The 15,954-nt window shown below is 42.0% G+C and overlaps 1 protein-coding gene across 2 annotated transcripts in view; it reads right to left on the reverse strand.

Moving 5' to 3' along the window:
- Positions 1–4,118: 4,118 nt before the first annotated feature.
- RASA3 (RAS p21 protein activator 3) overlaps positions 4,119–15,954 on the reverse strand; it is a 194,720-nt gene continuing 182,884 nt past the window's right edge. For both annotated transcript variants that reach the window (XM_006883814.1, XM_006883813.1), the window contains exons 22-24: positions 15,710–15,813; positions 6,696–6,879; positions 4,119–4,194 (exon numbers count right to left, since the gene is read on the reverse strand). In XM_006883814.1, coding sequence (XP_006883876.1) covers positions 4,119–4,194; positions 6,696–6,879; positions 15,710–15,813 — 364 coding nt within the window. The remainder of the gene's footprint in view (positions 4,195–6,695; positions 6,880–15,709; positions 15,814–15,954) is intronic.

The raw sequence follows: 15,954 nt of genomic DNA on the forward strand, positions 1-15,954 counted from the left end.
CTATTCTGGGATAATCTATGCTAATCTAAACATCTCATAACTCTCGGCTGCTAACTAAACAGTCGAAAATCACTCAGAAGAAAGGCCTGGCTACTGAGAAATCAGTCACACCAAACCACATGCCCTACAGTTCTATTGTGACACACAGGATTTTACAATGAGTCAGAAGCTACTTGAAAACAAGTGGTTCTGGTCCTTTTGGAAGCATTTCAAATAGAACCCAAAACCCCAAAAGCAGAAAGGTTTCTCTTTCATTTGATACACTGTCGTGTGAAAGAACAAGTGGATACATAGTGTGTCTACAAAAAGACAAATAGGACCCTGCATTGGGAATACTTGGAAGAAAGGTTTTAGGCTAACCTGCCCTTCCCTTCCCACCGTCTCCTCTCTTCTACTCCCGCCTCTCGCATAGAATACCGTATCGGCCCTCTAGCCTCCCTTCTACAGTTTAGCTCCAACTTGGCAATGTTTTCCCATAATCTCTGTATTCCTGGTTCCTACGTTTGCCTGTCGGCCTTGCCTTGAATGTTGACTTCCTGAGCTCTGGCACCCTCACACCTCTGCTCCTGGGCTCAGGCTGACTGGTTAGTTCCATCCTCATCCTGTGCCTGATCCTGGTTCTGGAAAACCTGGACGCCACCTTCCAACTGCACCTAGCCTGCTCTGGCCTCTGTACCACCTCCATTCACCCCAGCCCCGAGTAATCAGAAAGCAAGACTGTGTTGAGGTTTTCCGGATTTTGTTCAGCATTGAAGTGGCACTGAAATGGCTTTCTTGTCTTTCCCTAATTATCCAGCATGTCCTCTAGAATAAAAGGAGCCTTGGCAGACAGGCTCTAGGGCTGCTAACCAGAAGGTTGGTGGTTCGTACCCACCAGCTGCTCCATAGGACAAGGATGTGTCAGCCTGCTTCTGTAAAGAGTTAAAGCCTTGAATGAACACTGTATGAGGCAATTCTACTCTTATCCTATAGGTTCACTATGGGTCAGAATGAACTCAATGGTAATGAGTTTGGCTTTAGGTTCTTAAAATAAAGAGCACAGTAAAATACTCAGTTGTTAAGTGGAAGTGTGAACCCTTCAGGTCCTCCATGGGGGAAAGATGACATAGTGTGATTTTATAAAGAATTAGTCGTGGAAATGTCCCTTGGGCATTCTACCACCACTGGACAGGTTTCCTCCTCAGCTCACTATCTCCTGGAAGGTAGTGGCATTCTTCACCTTGTGGCCAACAGTGCATCTGTCAGACCTGGGTACCTGCTGCTCCCCACCTCCACTTCCAAAACATCTGTCTCTGTTTGTCAAAGTCGAATGGTCTCATTTTTTAAGGAAAAAGTTGTTAAGAAACAGGGCTGACTGTGTGGAACAATTTCCAATCTAAAGGATTATGTCTGTCTCCATTAAGGACAATAAGGTAATTGAGAGACATGTTCACTCTAACTTGTATAAGGAAAAAAAAAAGACAATTGAAAAAAAGAAACAGGGCTGTCTCAGGCTCGAATTAAAAGGAAAACAAGTGAAAAATCAAATGGTGGATGGAGAATGAAGTGAGGGGAAAAGGTGTAGGAAAAGAAAAAAAGCAAGAAAATGCAATTAAAGCTCTTACTTCCTGAAGATGCGAGAGGGCTCTCTGCCCAGAACAAGTCTTCTTTTCAATCTGATCTTCCCTAACTCTCTATTATGTTTCTAGGAGGAAGAACCATTAGCCCGGAAAGCAACGCTGAAGGACTGCTCTGCCTATCAGACAGGGAGAAGCACTACCTTCCGAGCTGTCTCTTCAGTAGAGGAGCTGCCACTCTATTACCTCAATCCTTCGCTTGTGTTGAAACTTGCCGCTGGCTCCCTCTGGGTCCACAGCACTAAGGACAGCTTGCACGCTGGAGCTTGCAGTATGTGATGGAGTCTGACTGTCCAGTCTTCTCTGAGTCGGCCACCTCATGTCCAGCCTCCATGAGAGATTCCCAACAGAACCCGGTTTCCGCCATCCTCAGCACCAGCTGACCCTTTACACATTTGTCCTGAAGAACTTCATAGCTGTTTCCAGCTCTGAACCAGAGCCGCACAGCTCAATGCCAGCCATCAGAGCTACTTTTCCTAGCTGTGTCACTGTTCCTTCCCTCCCCCACATAAATTTATTCTCCCACCCACCCACACAGATGTACTCCCACCAGTACCCCCAAGTGTGTAATTGCCAGTGTGCACCCTGGAAAAACCAACCCAGGCCTCAGAAAGAATAAAACATCTGTTTTAATTGGCCAGTAAAATACATCGCAAATCATTAGTATTTTATAAACAGAAACATTAAGTTACAAATCCATGTTAAAAATTGCAGTTCAGTGGCAGCCTGATAGCAGTGTGTCCCAAATTTGATACTCTCGCAAACATTTTCCTCCACTATTTTGGTGACAACAAATATTGCTACTATTTGCCATCTAGATGAAGAGACTCAACTACAGTATTTCCAAACAAGAACAGAGAGAAATCATGACAAGGATACATCTTACTATTTATTTAAACAGTGCTTTGCCAAACCCTATCCTGCTGAGCTGCGTGCTTCTTACCCTGTGAGGAGCCTTGATTTTGGATAAGTTTCTTTAGCAAACAGCTGGAGAGCAAGCTGAAGATGTCGCGACCTGTCCCCCCTTTTTTCTGGTCCTAGTTGACTCCCTTCTTACCCCCAGCATCTACCCCCATGTAATGTTGGGCTTTTAGAGCTCCAGGGCTTCTTGGGGGCTTCCTGCAGTTTTCTGGGGGAGGTTTCCTATAGTCAGAAGCAAAGGATTGTTCATAGTGCACGAAAAAGAGAGTCTGGACCAGCTAAGGGCTCAGTTTTTCCAGAATTTCTTCTCTTCTTCCATTTCTTTTGTAGATCTCCAGCTGATGCCCATGAAAACACAATGCATTCCCTTTTTATTTGGCTATGCCATCCCCCCTTTAATGTATCTAGGTTTTATATCAAAGAGCTAATGAAAAAGTCTTTTAAAAAATATTAAGAAAAACAGCTTGGGGAAAAAAAGAGCACATTTCTGTTATAAAAAATCCTTGCCCTCAGCTTCCACAAGAAGTGGCAGACACATGGAGTATAGTTTTAAATCCCATCTGCGGCAGAATAGCTCTGTGCAGGAGTCAGGGAGTCCTGGACACCCAGCTCATCAGCCCCCGGGGACCCGACTCCAGCAGTGTCTACGGGCTGTTGCGAGCACTTCTCAGAGCAGTCAGCGAGGCAGGGGTTCTCATCCCTGCTGAGGCAGATGAAACCACAGACGAAGCTAGAAGATTGGGAATCAACCCCCTTCCCTTTCCCAAGTCTTGATCACTCCAAAGCCATCAGAGCTCCCAACACAAGTCCAAGGTCAGGAACACTCTGTAGAAGGAAGCTCATATTCCAGAAAAGATCAAGAGTGTCCTCAAGTGAGGTTTCCACGCTGTTTACACACCTCTGCCACATGAATGAGCCTTCAGCTGGAAACCAGACCGACTGCATACAACAGAAACCAGGACTGTCTTCCCCATCCTGCCCTTCAGTGATGCAGGACAGCAGGCTCGTAGGAAAACAATACTCAAGCTCACCAGACATGTTCAAACTGAGAGTCTAGAGGGCTATACAGTGCAGGGAAACTGTACAGAGATCAGCCACAGGGAAACTGCACGTGAAACAAAAAGGTATACGGCTCTACAGAACAATGCTGCCTTGTTAATGGATGTGGCAAGGGCATACTTGGTTTCTCCAGGGAGAAGGACTCTCAGGGTGTTGTCACAGGAAGTCCATGCATCTTGATCATTGAACTGATCACTAGATTCCCAAGAAACCAAAGAAAATTTTAAAAAACAAAACAAAACCAACAACACACATGCCGGAAAGGCAGAGTTCAGGTCACCTGTCAATGCCAGATGAATAAAGTGCATAGCAACTACTGTAACAGTTCTTGGAAAGAGGCAACGACACAAGTCTCAAAGAGTTCCATAGCTCAACACTTATTATCTCTAGGCTTTGATGAAATGGGCGTTCCCTTTCTTGCATGTTTTACACGTTATTTCTTCTGTTCTTTTTCTTTCCAAGGAGTTTGGCTTTCTGGATTTAACACCTCAGTGCCATCCTGGGACATTCTGCAGGCTTTATTTAAATGGAATGAGTGGAAATCTCAGACTGCTGTCTGATGTAGCTTTGGAAACTCTTGTCTCCAATGGGATGTTCCCTGTGAAGGGGAGAGAAGACAAAGGAAAATAAGACACATTCTCCACCTGTCACTGAAGAACAACAAATATTTGTGGGTGTTTATTAGTATTTAAGTAGTCTTCTATTTTAAAAATGTGGTATGTACTTACTGTAATGAATATAAAAGTATACTGATTGAGTAAAATGAAGCAAATAAAAATTAGCCCAAAGCCCACCCCTTGGAGTAACTACTCTAAACACTCTGTGTGTGTGTGTGTGTGTGTGTGTGTGTGTGTGTGTGTGTGATATGTAATAAGCAGGAGTGGTATCCAGTTCCTAAACAACATGCCTCTGGAAACTCTTAAGAACTTTAAGAAATGATCGTATTGAAAGGCTTTAGGTCTTTTGTTCGTAGAGTTGCTATGAGTTGTGCTCAACTCAAGGGCAATCAGCAATAACAACAACAATGTAAGGTTAAGCTCCGTGAGGACAGGAGTGTTTATTTTTTAACATAAACTTTTTATTTTATACTGGTTGACTTACAAAGTTCATATAGGACAAGAGTTTTGAGCTATTGGGTACAACATTGAATGTTTAGTGTCTGGAACAGTTCTTTGAATATAATAAGCACTAAAGGCTGCTCCTTGGAGGCAAGGATTCTGAAGCTTCATCTGACATACTTTGGACATGTTGCAAGGCAGGATCCGTCCATGGAGAGGGACGTCATGTTGGAAGGGTGGAAGGACAGCACAAGAGAGGAAGACACTCAATGAGATGGATTGACTCAGTGACTGGGGTAATGGGGTAGTAGGTGTGTCAGAGACAATAAGACTGGCACAGGATAGAGCAGGGTTTAGGGTTGTTGTACATAGGGTCACTATGAGTCACAGGCGACTCGATGTCATGTTAACAGCAGCAATAACAACAAATATACTTCTGTTGAATGAGAAATTATTGTACATTTTTTATTATAAAAAAATAGGACCTTGCTTTGTATGTTGTGTTCAACATGTTGGCTTTTTGACTGTGAAGCTGATGCTATGTACCACTGAGTCAACTGCAACTCATTGCAACCTTATAGGACAGAAGAGGGCTGCACCATAGTGTCCGAGTCTGTAAGCCTTATGGGAGTGGGCTCCCTTATTTTTCTCCCACAGAATGGCTGGTGAGTTTGAACTGCCATCCTTTTGGTTAGTAGCCAAGCATGTAACCACTGTACTACCAAGGATGATGTTGATGCGTACATTTACTTCAGACGAAGACAACATATAGTAAAAGATAAATGTAGGATATCTGCCCGGAGAAATGTTATCAGAATACAAAATGATGATTTTGAAAAATGTAGTTTTAATGAAGGTTTACAGAGCAAAACTGATTTCTTTATCAAGTCATGGATATTTAGTTTTGTGACAAGGACTGCAGTCTCCACAATGTAACAACACTTTCCCCCCACTTCTCCCCTGTGTTCGCATGATGATTTAACAGTTTGATGATTTGAAAGTCGGTATCTATCAACATAATGAAATCCAGAAGTAGAGGCTGAACCATATTTTATATATCTCTCCCTCACCTCTGAGGCATGTCGTACTTGGTATCTGTGAGGAGTAACACTGCTAAAGTCTAGATCACTGGGTTCTGTTTTTCTCCATGACTTTCCCTTTATCAAGCCCACATTTCCTCTAGAAGGAACAAGAAAGAGCACACAGTGCCCACAAACCCTCCCTGCTTACTCATCCAGCACAGACTGTGCAGGTTCATCCTGCTATGTTGGTTACATGTGGACATCTACTGACTGGAGAAAGCTAATAATGCTAATATGACACTGGCCGCTGACTTTAAATAAACACTCATTATATTCCATGCACTATCCTAAACTTTTTATATAATTTAAATCAACAGTCTTCTGAGAACTTTATTAATATGTTTTGTTAGGCTCATTTTTGAAGAGAAGGAAAACATGACTTAATCTCAACTCAACTCATTGCCACTGAATTGGAACCAACTCATAGCTAACATTACTCTGAGGTTGTAAATTGCCTGGGAAGTGACTGCTCATCTTTCTCTCAGGGAGCAAGTAGATTTAAACCTTTGGGAAGAAGTCACCTTTGGATGAGTAGGAACTCCTTACCAAGGCCGCCAGAATAAAGTTCAGGAAGGTGGATTACTATGTATGGTTACACATTGTGATAGGTACCAGTTGTTTGGTCAAACATTAGTCTAGATGTGTGCTGTGAAGGTGTTTTGTAACTGTGATTAATATCTATATTTAGTTGGTTTTAGGTAAAGGAGAATATGCTGGTGTGGGTGGGCCATACCCAATCAGCTAAAGGTCTGACAAATGGCACTGACTGACTCTCCTCTAAATGTGGTTCTGAGAACTGCAGCCAGGGTGCATCTGGAACCTATGCATATTCCTCTCCTCATGACAAGTGTGTGCTCATGTACACAGCTGATTCTAAGCAGCCCTCTCCCCAGCCTCAAAACTTTGGCAAAACATAACAGATAATCCCAAAGGTGGCCAGGGACAAACACCATACTCACTGGCTCCCGTATTTCGTCTTCTTGAATTTGTCACGTTTATACTGGGCATGCTCTTGCTCCAAAGTTCCAACCCCAGCGATGATCTGCTTTAGTGTCTTGTAGGTCTCCTGTGGGTCGTCAATGATGAATGTAGAATATTCTTCCTGCTCAGGTCCATCATAGACAGATTTGCTCCCACAGGCCTCTGCAGCAGTAGAAGGGGGGGGGGCGGGAACTGTCAATTGGTGCTTGGTGGGGTGATGCCAAGTTCAGGGGGATGTTGGTGGATTTGGGCTTCTGAAATCTCAGGCCTATTTCTACACTGAGTCTCAGTTATATTCTTTGTATATCACTACACAGCAAAAGAGAGGTAGTGAGGCTGTAGAATTCTCACCTTCCTTGCAGGTTTCTTTACTTCCCAGACAATGATTATGGGTTGAAAGCCTCTTGTTTATAGCCAACCAGTACCTGCTAGGCAGGCCTTGTATTTAAAAGTCAGTTGGGCCCCAACTAAGTCTCCAGTTTTTAGGCTCATGTGTAAAGTGGCTGAATTCTGGAAGGTGGGTTTTCTTGCTTTGTTTGAGAGTCAGGTGTGGACTGTTTGGTTGGTTGGTTAGGGTTTTTTTCCAGTCATATAATCGTGTGTGAGATGTTTGGATTTGGCTAACAATGAGCTGTGAGCTGGAAGTCTCTGGTTTACAGTCAAATAGGAGCTGGTGTGTGGGCCTTGTATTTAAAAGTGGGTTGGGCCCTCAGGCCTGTGGCACTCAGGCTTGGTGTTAATTGTGTTTGGGATGAACATTCTTCTAAGTGGTACAGCACTGGTCTGTCAATTTGCTGTACTGATATAACTTGGGGTTGCTGTGACGGTGAACACTTTGTCACTGGTGTGTCAAATGTCATAATGGTTACCTATGATGGACAGTGTTTGGTGGAGCTCCCAGATTAAGACAAGCTTGGAAGCAGGAGTGGCATCCACTTCCTAAACAGCATGCCTCTGGAGACTCTATTAACTTGGCGAAATGACAGTAGTTATAGAACAGGGTTCAGGTTTTTTGTTCACAGGGTCGCTATGAGTCATGCTCAACTAGACAGCACTTAATAACAGCAACAACAATGTAATTCCATAAAGGGACTCAGAGAACTATGATTTGAGATCTTTAGTCGGTACTGTTGAACACGTCCCATGAGGAAAAAATACAAAAGAAAAAGGAGACATGTGAAGGGTACATGGCAATGCAGCTTTGTAGGATGCTGCCCTGTGGGTTCAGCTTGATTTCTTTTTTTTAAAAGTGAAGCACAGACTTGTGGCCTCTGAAACCAGAATGCCTGAGTTTCATCTAAGTTCACTGCTTCTAATGCTAAGGTGCTGAGCACATTACTAAAACTCTGTACTTCAGTTAGCCCATCTGAGAAATGGGGGTAATAGTGCTCATCTAAAAGGGTGATGGAGTAACCCCAGTAAAATCCATAGCCCTATCTGCCACAGAGACACTGCACAGTGTTAGTTGTTTTCTCATAAAAACGCATGAAAACACTCACCAGAAGACAAAACAAGGATTTCACAAACCTCCATGGGCAAGCCAATATGGAGGTCTTAAAATGGAACTAAACATTTGTGGAAATAGAAAAAAAAAGCTAAAAACAAACAAACAAGTAATTCTCATTGCTGAGAGAGATGGTGCAGTCAATGGTAAGGATGTGGAGCTGCCTGAGTACTGTGTGGTTTGTTTCTTATGAAAAGAGAAGGTTCTAAGGCTTAGCTAGGTAGACTATAGAGACTATGGAAGCTCTGAAGGCCAGATAAAGAGAAATAACAGCAATGAAGGTAAGAATAAAATTTTTTAAAAAGCAAAAGAGGTTAAGATTTACTCTCAGCTTAATTCCAAGTATTATGTCAACTGCTATATGTGAATTATAGCATTCAATTCTCAAACTAATTTCATTATGTTGATCCCTTGCTTAGCTCCACTTCACAGAGCAGGAAATGAAGACTCAGCCTGACTAATTTATCTCACAGTTGATGATGAAGCTGGACTTGAATTGAGGCAAGATGACTTCAAAGTCTATACTCTTCAGTCCCTGGTGAGTCACAACCCAGGGCCCCAACGATTACAGGGTCTGAATGAATAACTGCCAGGAGTGCCCTCTAGGTGATCCTAAGTGTCCTAAGACTAATGATCACTCACTCATTGCTGTCCAGTCAGCATCGACTCATAGCAGACCCTCCAGCAGGTTTTGAAGGCTGTGAATCTTTCTCCCACAGTGTCACTGATGAACTTAAACTACCAAGGAGACACCCTTTGGGTTAGCTGAGCAACTCCCTACAGATTACATTATTAGAGCTCCTTAAACACAAGTATTTTTAATGTTGAAATTATGGAGATGAAAGATTCCATAAACTGTAAATTATTTGCAAAATTCTTGAGGATTATAAACAAGCAGAGTGAGAGTTTATGAAGGAAATACATAAAACTGGCACTAATTTGGACAAATCATCATAAGCAAATGTTGTTTATCCTTTTGATAGGGTCCATACAGTTAAGGTCCAGTGGTAAAGATTTGTGTTTTCTTACTGTTAAGGTTTAACATGTACTGAAATCCTAGTCTTTGATCTTCATCGGTAAGTGATTCAAGTCCTCTTCACACTCAGCAAGGAGGGCTGTGTCATCTGCATATAATGTTCTACTAAAAAGCCATCATTTGAAATCTTCTGTTCATCTCTCATACCTCATTTCTTTCTTTTGCTTTAAATGCTCTACATACCAAAGCAAGTTTCAGTCTCTGTTGGGGTTTTCTTTCTTTCCTGTATTTTTAATGACCTTTTGGTTTCTTTATTATGATTGTTCTTGATGTCACTCAAAGGCTTGTGTGGTTTTCCGCCATTGCTTTTCAATGGGTCAAAATTATTCTTGTGATAAACTTCAAATTCAGATGGAGTACAATTAATGTTGTACTTGGCCATCATGGCTTTGTTTCAATTTTATTCAGCTTCCTCTTGAACTTGCATATGAATAACTGACTGTTCTATTACTAAGCCTTTATTCTTATTTGGTCTGATGCTATTGAGCTTCTTCATCATCTCTTTCCAGAGATATAGAAAAATTGGTTCCTGTGGTACTATTCCATCTGCAGAAGATGAAGCACTCCAGCCTTCAGTATGCACTACATCTCAACATCAAGAAAAAAAAGTCTTCACCACAGTCAACATTATGAGAGAAAGAGAAAGAAGTGAAACTATCAATGATTTCCTCTTGCTTGGATCAAAAAACCAACACCCTTGGTACCAGCAGTCAGGCTATCAGGAGACATATTGCACTGAAGAAGACTTCTGTCAGGGACCTCACCAAAATACTAAAGAACAATGATGTCAGTCTGAAGACTAAGGTGCACTTGATTTTCTAATTTGGGCCATGGTCTTCTCAATCACCTGATAATGCATCAGAGAGCTGGATAATGAATAAGGATGACAGGAGATTACTAGATTCCTTCAAGTTGTGGTGCGAGAGAAAAGCACTGAATGCCTCAAGGACCACCAAAAGAACAAACAGATAGTCTTAGAGAAAATGCAGCCAGGGTACTTCCTGGAGGGAAGGATGGTGACATTTCATCTCTCATACTTTGGGTATGTAGCTAGGTAGGATTATTTTGAAAGAGACATCATGCTTGGAAAGATGAAAGGTTAGCAAAAGAGAGGAAAACCTCCAGCAAGATAGACTGACTTCAGCAATGGGCTCTAATGTGTTGGATGGCACAGGATAGGGCAGGGTTCAGAGCTGTTGTTCATAGGGTTGTTATGAGTCATACTTGACTCAAGGGCACCTATCAACCACCACCACCACAACAAGGTCCACTTATATAGCTACTGTTGGGTTTTTTTAAAAATTTAAAAAAAAAAATAACCCAATATTTCCATTGAATAAATTGTCAGTGTTGAAAAATTCTTCATTGCTTTCTTCTGTGGTGGAATAACACATTGAACTGCTAATCAAAACATCAGTTGTTCACAACCACCAGTTGATCTAAGAGTGAAAAATGGGCAGTTTCCTCCTGTAATGATTTATTACTTTGTGAATTCAATGACTCTTGGAGGGTACTATGAGTCAGACTTAACTCAATGGGAGTGGGTTTTGGAATTTATCTCCTGTGTCATTTCTATTTGTTTATTGTTCTTAGATGCTGTCGAGTCAAATACTACTCATAGTAAACCTATGATCAACAGATCTGAACCCTGTACTATCCTGCGCCATCCTCACAATCTCTGACATACTCAAGCCTGCTGGAGCAGTCATTGTAACAATCAATTTGGTTGCAGGTCTTCCTCTTACCAAGGCCTTACATGTGAACTTATAGTTGTTGTGCATCATTGAGTTGGAGTAGACTCATAGCTGACCTTCCAGTGGGTTTTCAGAGGCCGTTACTTGAAAGGGAGGAGATTATCCATTCTTCTTCTATGGAGTAGCTTGTGGATTCAAATTGTGTGTCTTTAGGATTGCAATGCAGGTTTTAACCACTGATTCTTTTTGTTTCAGACTTCTCAATCACCAGTAATTATCAATGCATCCTAATTGCATGTATGATTAATTTCAAACTGCAGAAGATGGTAAAAATCTTCAATTTCTTCATATTTAGCTTTAGTGATTGGTGTATAAATTTGAAGAGTACTATTAACTTGGTCTTCCTTACAAGTTATGGCTTTAATCCTATCATTGGCACATTGTCCTTAGGATGGATCTTTAAATATTATTTTGAGATGAATGATGCTATTGTTACTTAGCCTGCCATTCCCAGCATAGAAGACCATATCATTCAAAATGACTAATCCCAGTTTATTTTAGCTTACTAATATCTAGAGGACATACATATACATTTCATTTTCCATAACTTTCAATTTTCTTAGATTCCCATAGTAAATTCTATGTTCTGATTATTAATGAATATTTTCAGCTGTTTCATTTTTTTTGCTGTTGTTGTCTTTATTAAAATAATTTTAATGAACATTTACAGGGATTTTGGATTTCCGTTCATTCATTGCTGCACTTGTCTCCCCGCCCAGCCCTCCCCCCTCCCTACTAGTTTGCTCCTCTCTTTCAAAAGTGCAGCTGTTTCTTATCATTTGGAATTTTTTATTGCATCACACCAGTGAATGAAGGTCTTGAAAGCTTTGTTCCATCCATGCAACTAAGGTTGACTCGACTTTGAGGTCTCCCATCCAAGAAGACCAAATAATATGCCAAACAAACAAACAAGTCTTGGAGAGGGTGCAAAGATGATGAGGCCATGTTGCTAGGAGGGGCTATTCCTTAGAGAGGAATATGATGCTTGGATAAGTAGAGGGTTGGCAAAGGAGAGGAAGACCCTTGACCAAGAGGACTGACATGGTGATTAGCTCAATGGGCTCTAGTGTGTCAGGATGTGAGGATGGCACAGGATAGGACACGGTCCAGACCTGTTGTTCATAGGGTTGCTAAGAGTCATACTCAAATCGATGGCATCTAACAACAACAACAACAACAACAAACTATTATTACTATCACTTTGAGTAGGTAGCTCTTCTCTTGTTAGTTGTATTTTGAGTGCTTTTCAATCCAAAGGCCTCATCTTTTCATACTTTATCAGCAACAGTCTGCTATTACTCATAAAGTTTACAATGCCCATTTTTTTTCAGAAGTAGACCTTCAGGTCCTTTGTCCTAGTCTGTCTGAGTCTGGAAGCTCCACTGAAATCTGTCCACTGATAGACCAGTGGTGGTCTTGAAACACTTACTGATGAACATCAAAGATAGCCTTCAATACAAATTACACTGAATATAAAAAAACCCCCTTATCTTCATAATTGGGCCAATAAACCACATCACAATAAACAGGAAAGATTGAGGCCAAAAAGGATGTCCTTTTACTTGGATCCACGATCAACACTTACAGAAGTAGCAGTCAAAAGATATCACATTAGGTGAATCTGCTGCAAATTTCCTCTTCAAAGTGTTAAAAAGTAAAGATATAATCACAAAGACTAAAGTGTGATAGACTCAATTCATGGAATTTTCAGTAACCACATACACGCACAAAAGCTGGCCAAAGAGTGAGGAAGACAGAAAAAGAATGATGCATTTGAATTATAAAGTTGATGAAGAATACGGACTATACCAAGGACTGCTGGAAGAATGAACAAATCTTTCTTGGAAGAATTACAGCCAGAACGCTCTGTAGAAGTGAGGATGATGAGAATTCATCTCATGTACTTTATCATGCTACTGTGAGTAACCAGTCCCTAGAGAAAGGCATCATGTAAGGTAGAGCGAAGTGAGTGGAAAATAGAAAGACTGTCAACAAGATGAACTGTTGCAGTGGCTGCAACAATGAGCTCAAACATGGCAACGATGATGAGGGTGGTGCAGGATCAAGCTGTGTTTTGCTTTGTTATAAATAGGGTCCTAAGAGACAGAACTGACATGATGGTACCTAACAACATGATGGAACAAAAGGAACTCTCATGGACAGTGATTAAACGCTTGGCTGCTTAAATAAAGGTTGGTAGTTCGAACCCAACAGTCACTCAATAAGAAAGATGTAGCAGTCTGCTTCCACAGATTGTTGTTGTTAGGTTGTCAAGTATGACTCAGAGCAACCCTGTGAATAGTGGATATGAACCCCGTCCTATCCTGTGCCATCCTCACACTTCCTGACACACTAGAGCCCATAACAGCAGTCACTGTGTCAATCCACCTCATCCAGGGTCTTCCTCTCCTTTGCCAACCCTCCACCCTTCCCAGCATCACATCTCTCTTGAAGGAATAGCCTATCCTAGCAACATGCCCAAAGTATGTGAGGGCGAACCTTGGAATTGTTATGATGCCATTCTACTCTGTCCTACAGGGTCACCGAGAGTTGGAAATGACTCAATGGCAGTGAGTTTGCTTTATTTTATGAATTTATTTTTTTTGTATGATGGCATAATGCCAAACCTACTTGGCGTAGCAAGCAAGACCAACTAAAATAATGTCTGACCTGAGACTTAAAAAGGAAAAGGAAATGTTAGCCATATTATAAGGTGGGGAGGGGCATTCCAAGTAGCAGGAGAGGTGGGTGCAAAGGTGCAGTGGTAGGCAACAGTCTGGTGTTTGGAGGAAGCCACAGGCAATCTGATACTGCCGGGATGAAAGTCAGATTTAGGGCTGGTGAGCGGCAGCAGGGCTCAGCCTTAGAAGGTCTTTTCGTGACTCTGGATCTCACATTGTGGTTTCGACTAATTCAAATCCACTGATTCTACTCTCTATTGTCTTGCTAGTCTACAATGGTGAGCTGGGAAAAAAAAGGGGGGGGGGAGAAAAAGAAAAAAGCAATACCCGTCAAAGCTCCACTGTCTTTGGCACCTGGAGGCAAAAGGCAGTCCAAGGCCACAGCTGCATGGTGTCCTGGCACTTCGGCATCAGGCACTGTGCTTAGTTTATTGCTATTGTTGGTGACTGTCTAGTCGATTCTGAGTCATAGCAACCACATTTACAATGGAACAAAACACTTCATGGCCCTGTACCATCCTCACACTCATTCCACTGCTGTAGTCACTGTGTCAATCTATCTCTTACGGCTCTTTCCTTTTTTGCTATTCCTCTACTTTCTCAAGAACAATGTCCTTTCTCCAGGGACTGAATCCTCCTGATTGCATGTCCAAGCTAGATGGACAAAGTGTGAATTCTGGCTGCACTCTTCCCAAGACAGATCTGTCTATTTTTTCTGGCAGCCTATATCTGTTCCTGGGGAACAAAGGCCCTCCTGGGATGGTGAGTGAGTGTGTGTGTGCGCGCATGTGTGTATGTGTTTGGGTGCCCATGCATGTGCCAGGATGAGTCAGAAATACACCCTGCAGGGTGGGAGCTAGAGAACGGGATGTGGCAGGAGCTCACAGAAGTGCAGCTGCAGGGAAGTTAAAGCAGGCTGATGGTATTTTGCAGACAGTAGCATGCATTTAACACTTCTAGGGTAGATCAGAAATGAATAAAAGGGAGAAGAGATCTAACAAGCCCATTTCCAGGCATATTCATTTTCATTTCACATTTCACATGCCAGGGTCATGTTTCTTCCCTAACAATGGACTGGAGCCTTAATAGATTCCCAAGGTAGAAACAGACTTCCTACATCTTCCAGGGGATTTTCCTTATGGCTGCTGCTTCTCTTAAATGATATGATCTGCTCCATGTCACTTAGCTTTTTTCCTACCGAGAATGTTTCTGAACTTCAAGAAAGCATGTAAACCCCTTAAATATCAATGATGACTAAGCTTGTACAGATTATGGCTAGAAATATGCAATATCAGCTACACAAATAGGCCCACCTTGGAAAATACATAAGAATGAAATTCTGAGCTTGAAGGTGTGTTATGTGCTGCTGCATAGACTACAACTCAGAGACCCTGTGACCAACAGATCTGAGCTTCTCTCTCTTGCACCATCCTCATGACCTAACAGGCTTGCACACACTGTCACAACGCCTGTGCCCTTCCATTCTGTTGAAGGTCTTCCTCTCCTTCTCTGACCTTTCACCTTTTCTAGCATGATGTCTTTTTCCAAGGACTAGATGAGGGAGTGGTTTAGATGTTAAATTCCTTCTTATCTATAGTTCCTGTCATAAACTTTTCTTCAAAGAGCTGCCTAACTTGTAAAAGCTTTTGCACACTGTACCCTGCTCTAAACAGACTCTTGCAGGTGGGACCAAGTAGACACAAGATGCTTTAAATAGAGTATTTTTACTCTGTGGCTTAGTGGTAAGGAACTATGCTGCCAATCCAAAGTCATGCAGTTCAAATCCACCAACTGCTTTGCAGGAAAAAGACAGGCAGTTTCCTCTCATGTGATTTACTACCTGTGAAAACCTGCTGGAGGGTCAGCTATGAGCCTGCTCTGATTTAGAGATACTCAGTGACAAGAACAGTGCATTTCTGGAGAATGACTCCATGTGGCAACAGGGCCTTCAGCCAGGCTTAACCAGCACTGCTGGCGGGTTCCTGCTTGACAGACAAGCTGCCTCCCTTGCCCTTACCTTGCATCTTTTCCAGTTTATTCATGTACAGGTTAAAGAGGGAGTAGATGCGCTCTGTCTCACGGTCCCCATCAATATCCAGCTGGATGTTTGCAGGAAGGCCGCTGTCCAAACAAAATGAAAACACAGACAAAACACTTTTAAATTGAAAAATAAAGACATTCAACCCTGCAGATAAAGAAATTATGGCTTTTTTTTCTATAATTATATTTTATTAATTTTCATAAACATTTACAGAGATTTTG

Source organism: Elephantulus edwardii, unplaced genomic scaffold, assembly GCF_000299155.1.
Source record: "Elephantulus edwardii isolate Elephantulus edwardi_28Jun2011 unplaced genomic scaffold, EleEdw1.0 scaffold00030, whole genome shotgun sequence".
In the NCBI taxonomy this organism is placed as follows: Eukaryota; Metazoa; Chordata; class Mammalia; order Macroscelidea; family Macroscelididae; genus Elephantulus; species Elephantulus edwardii.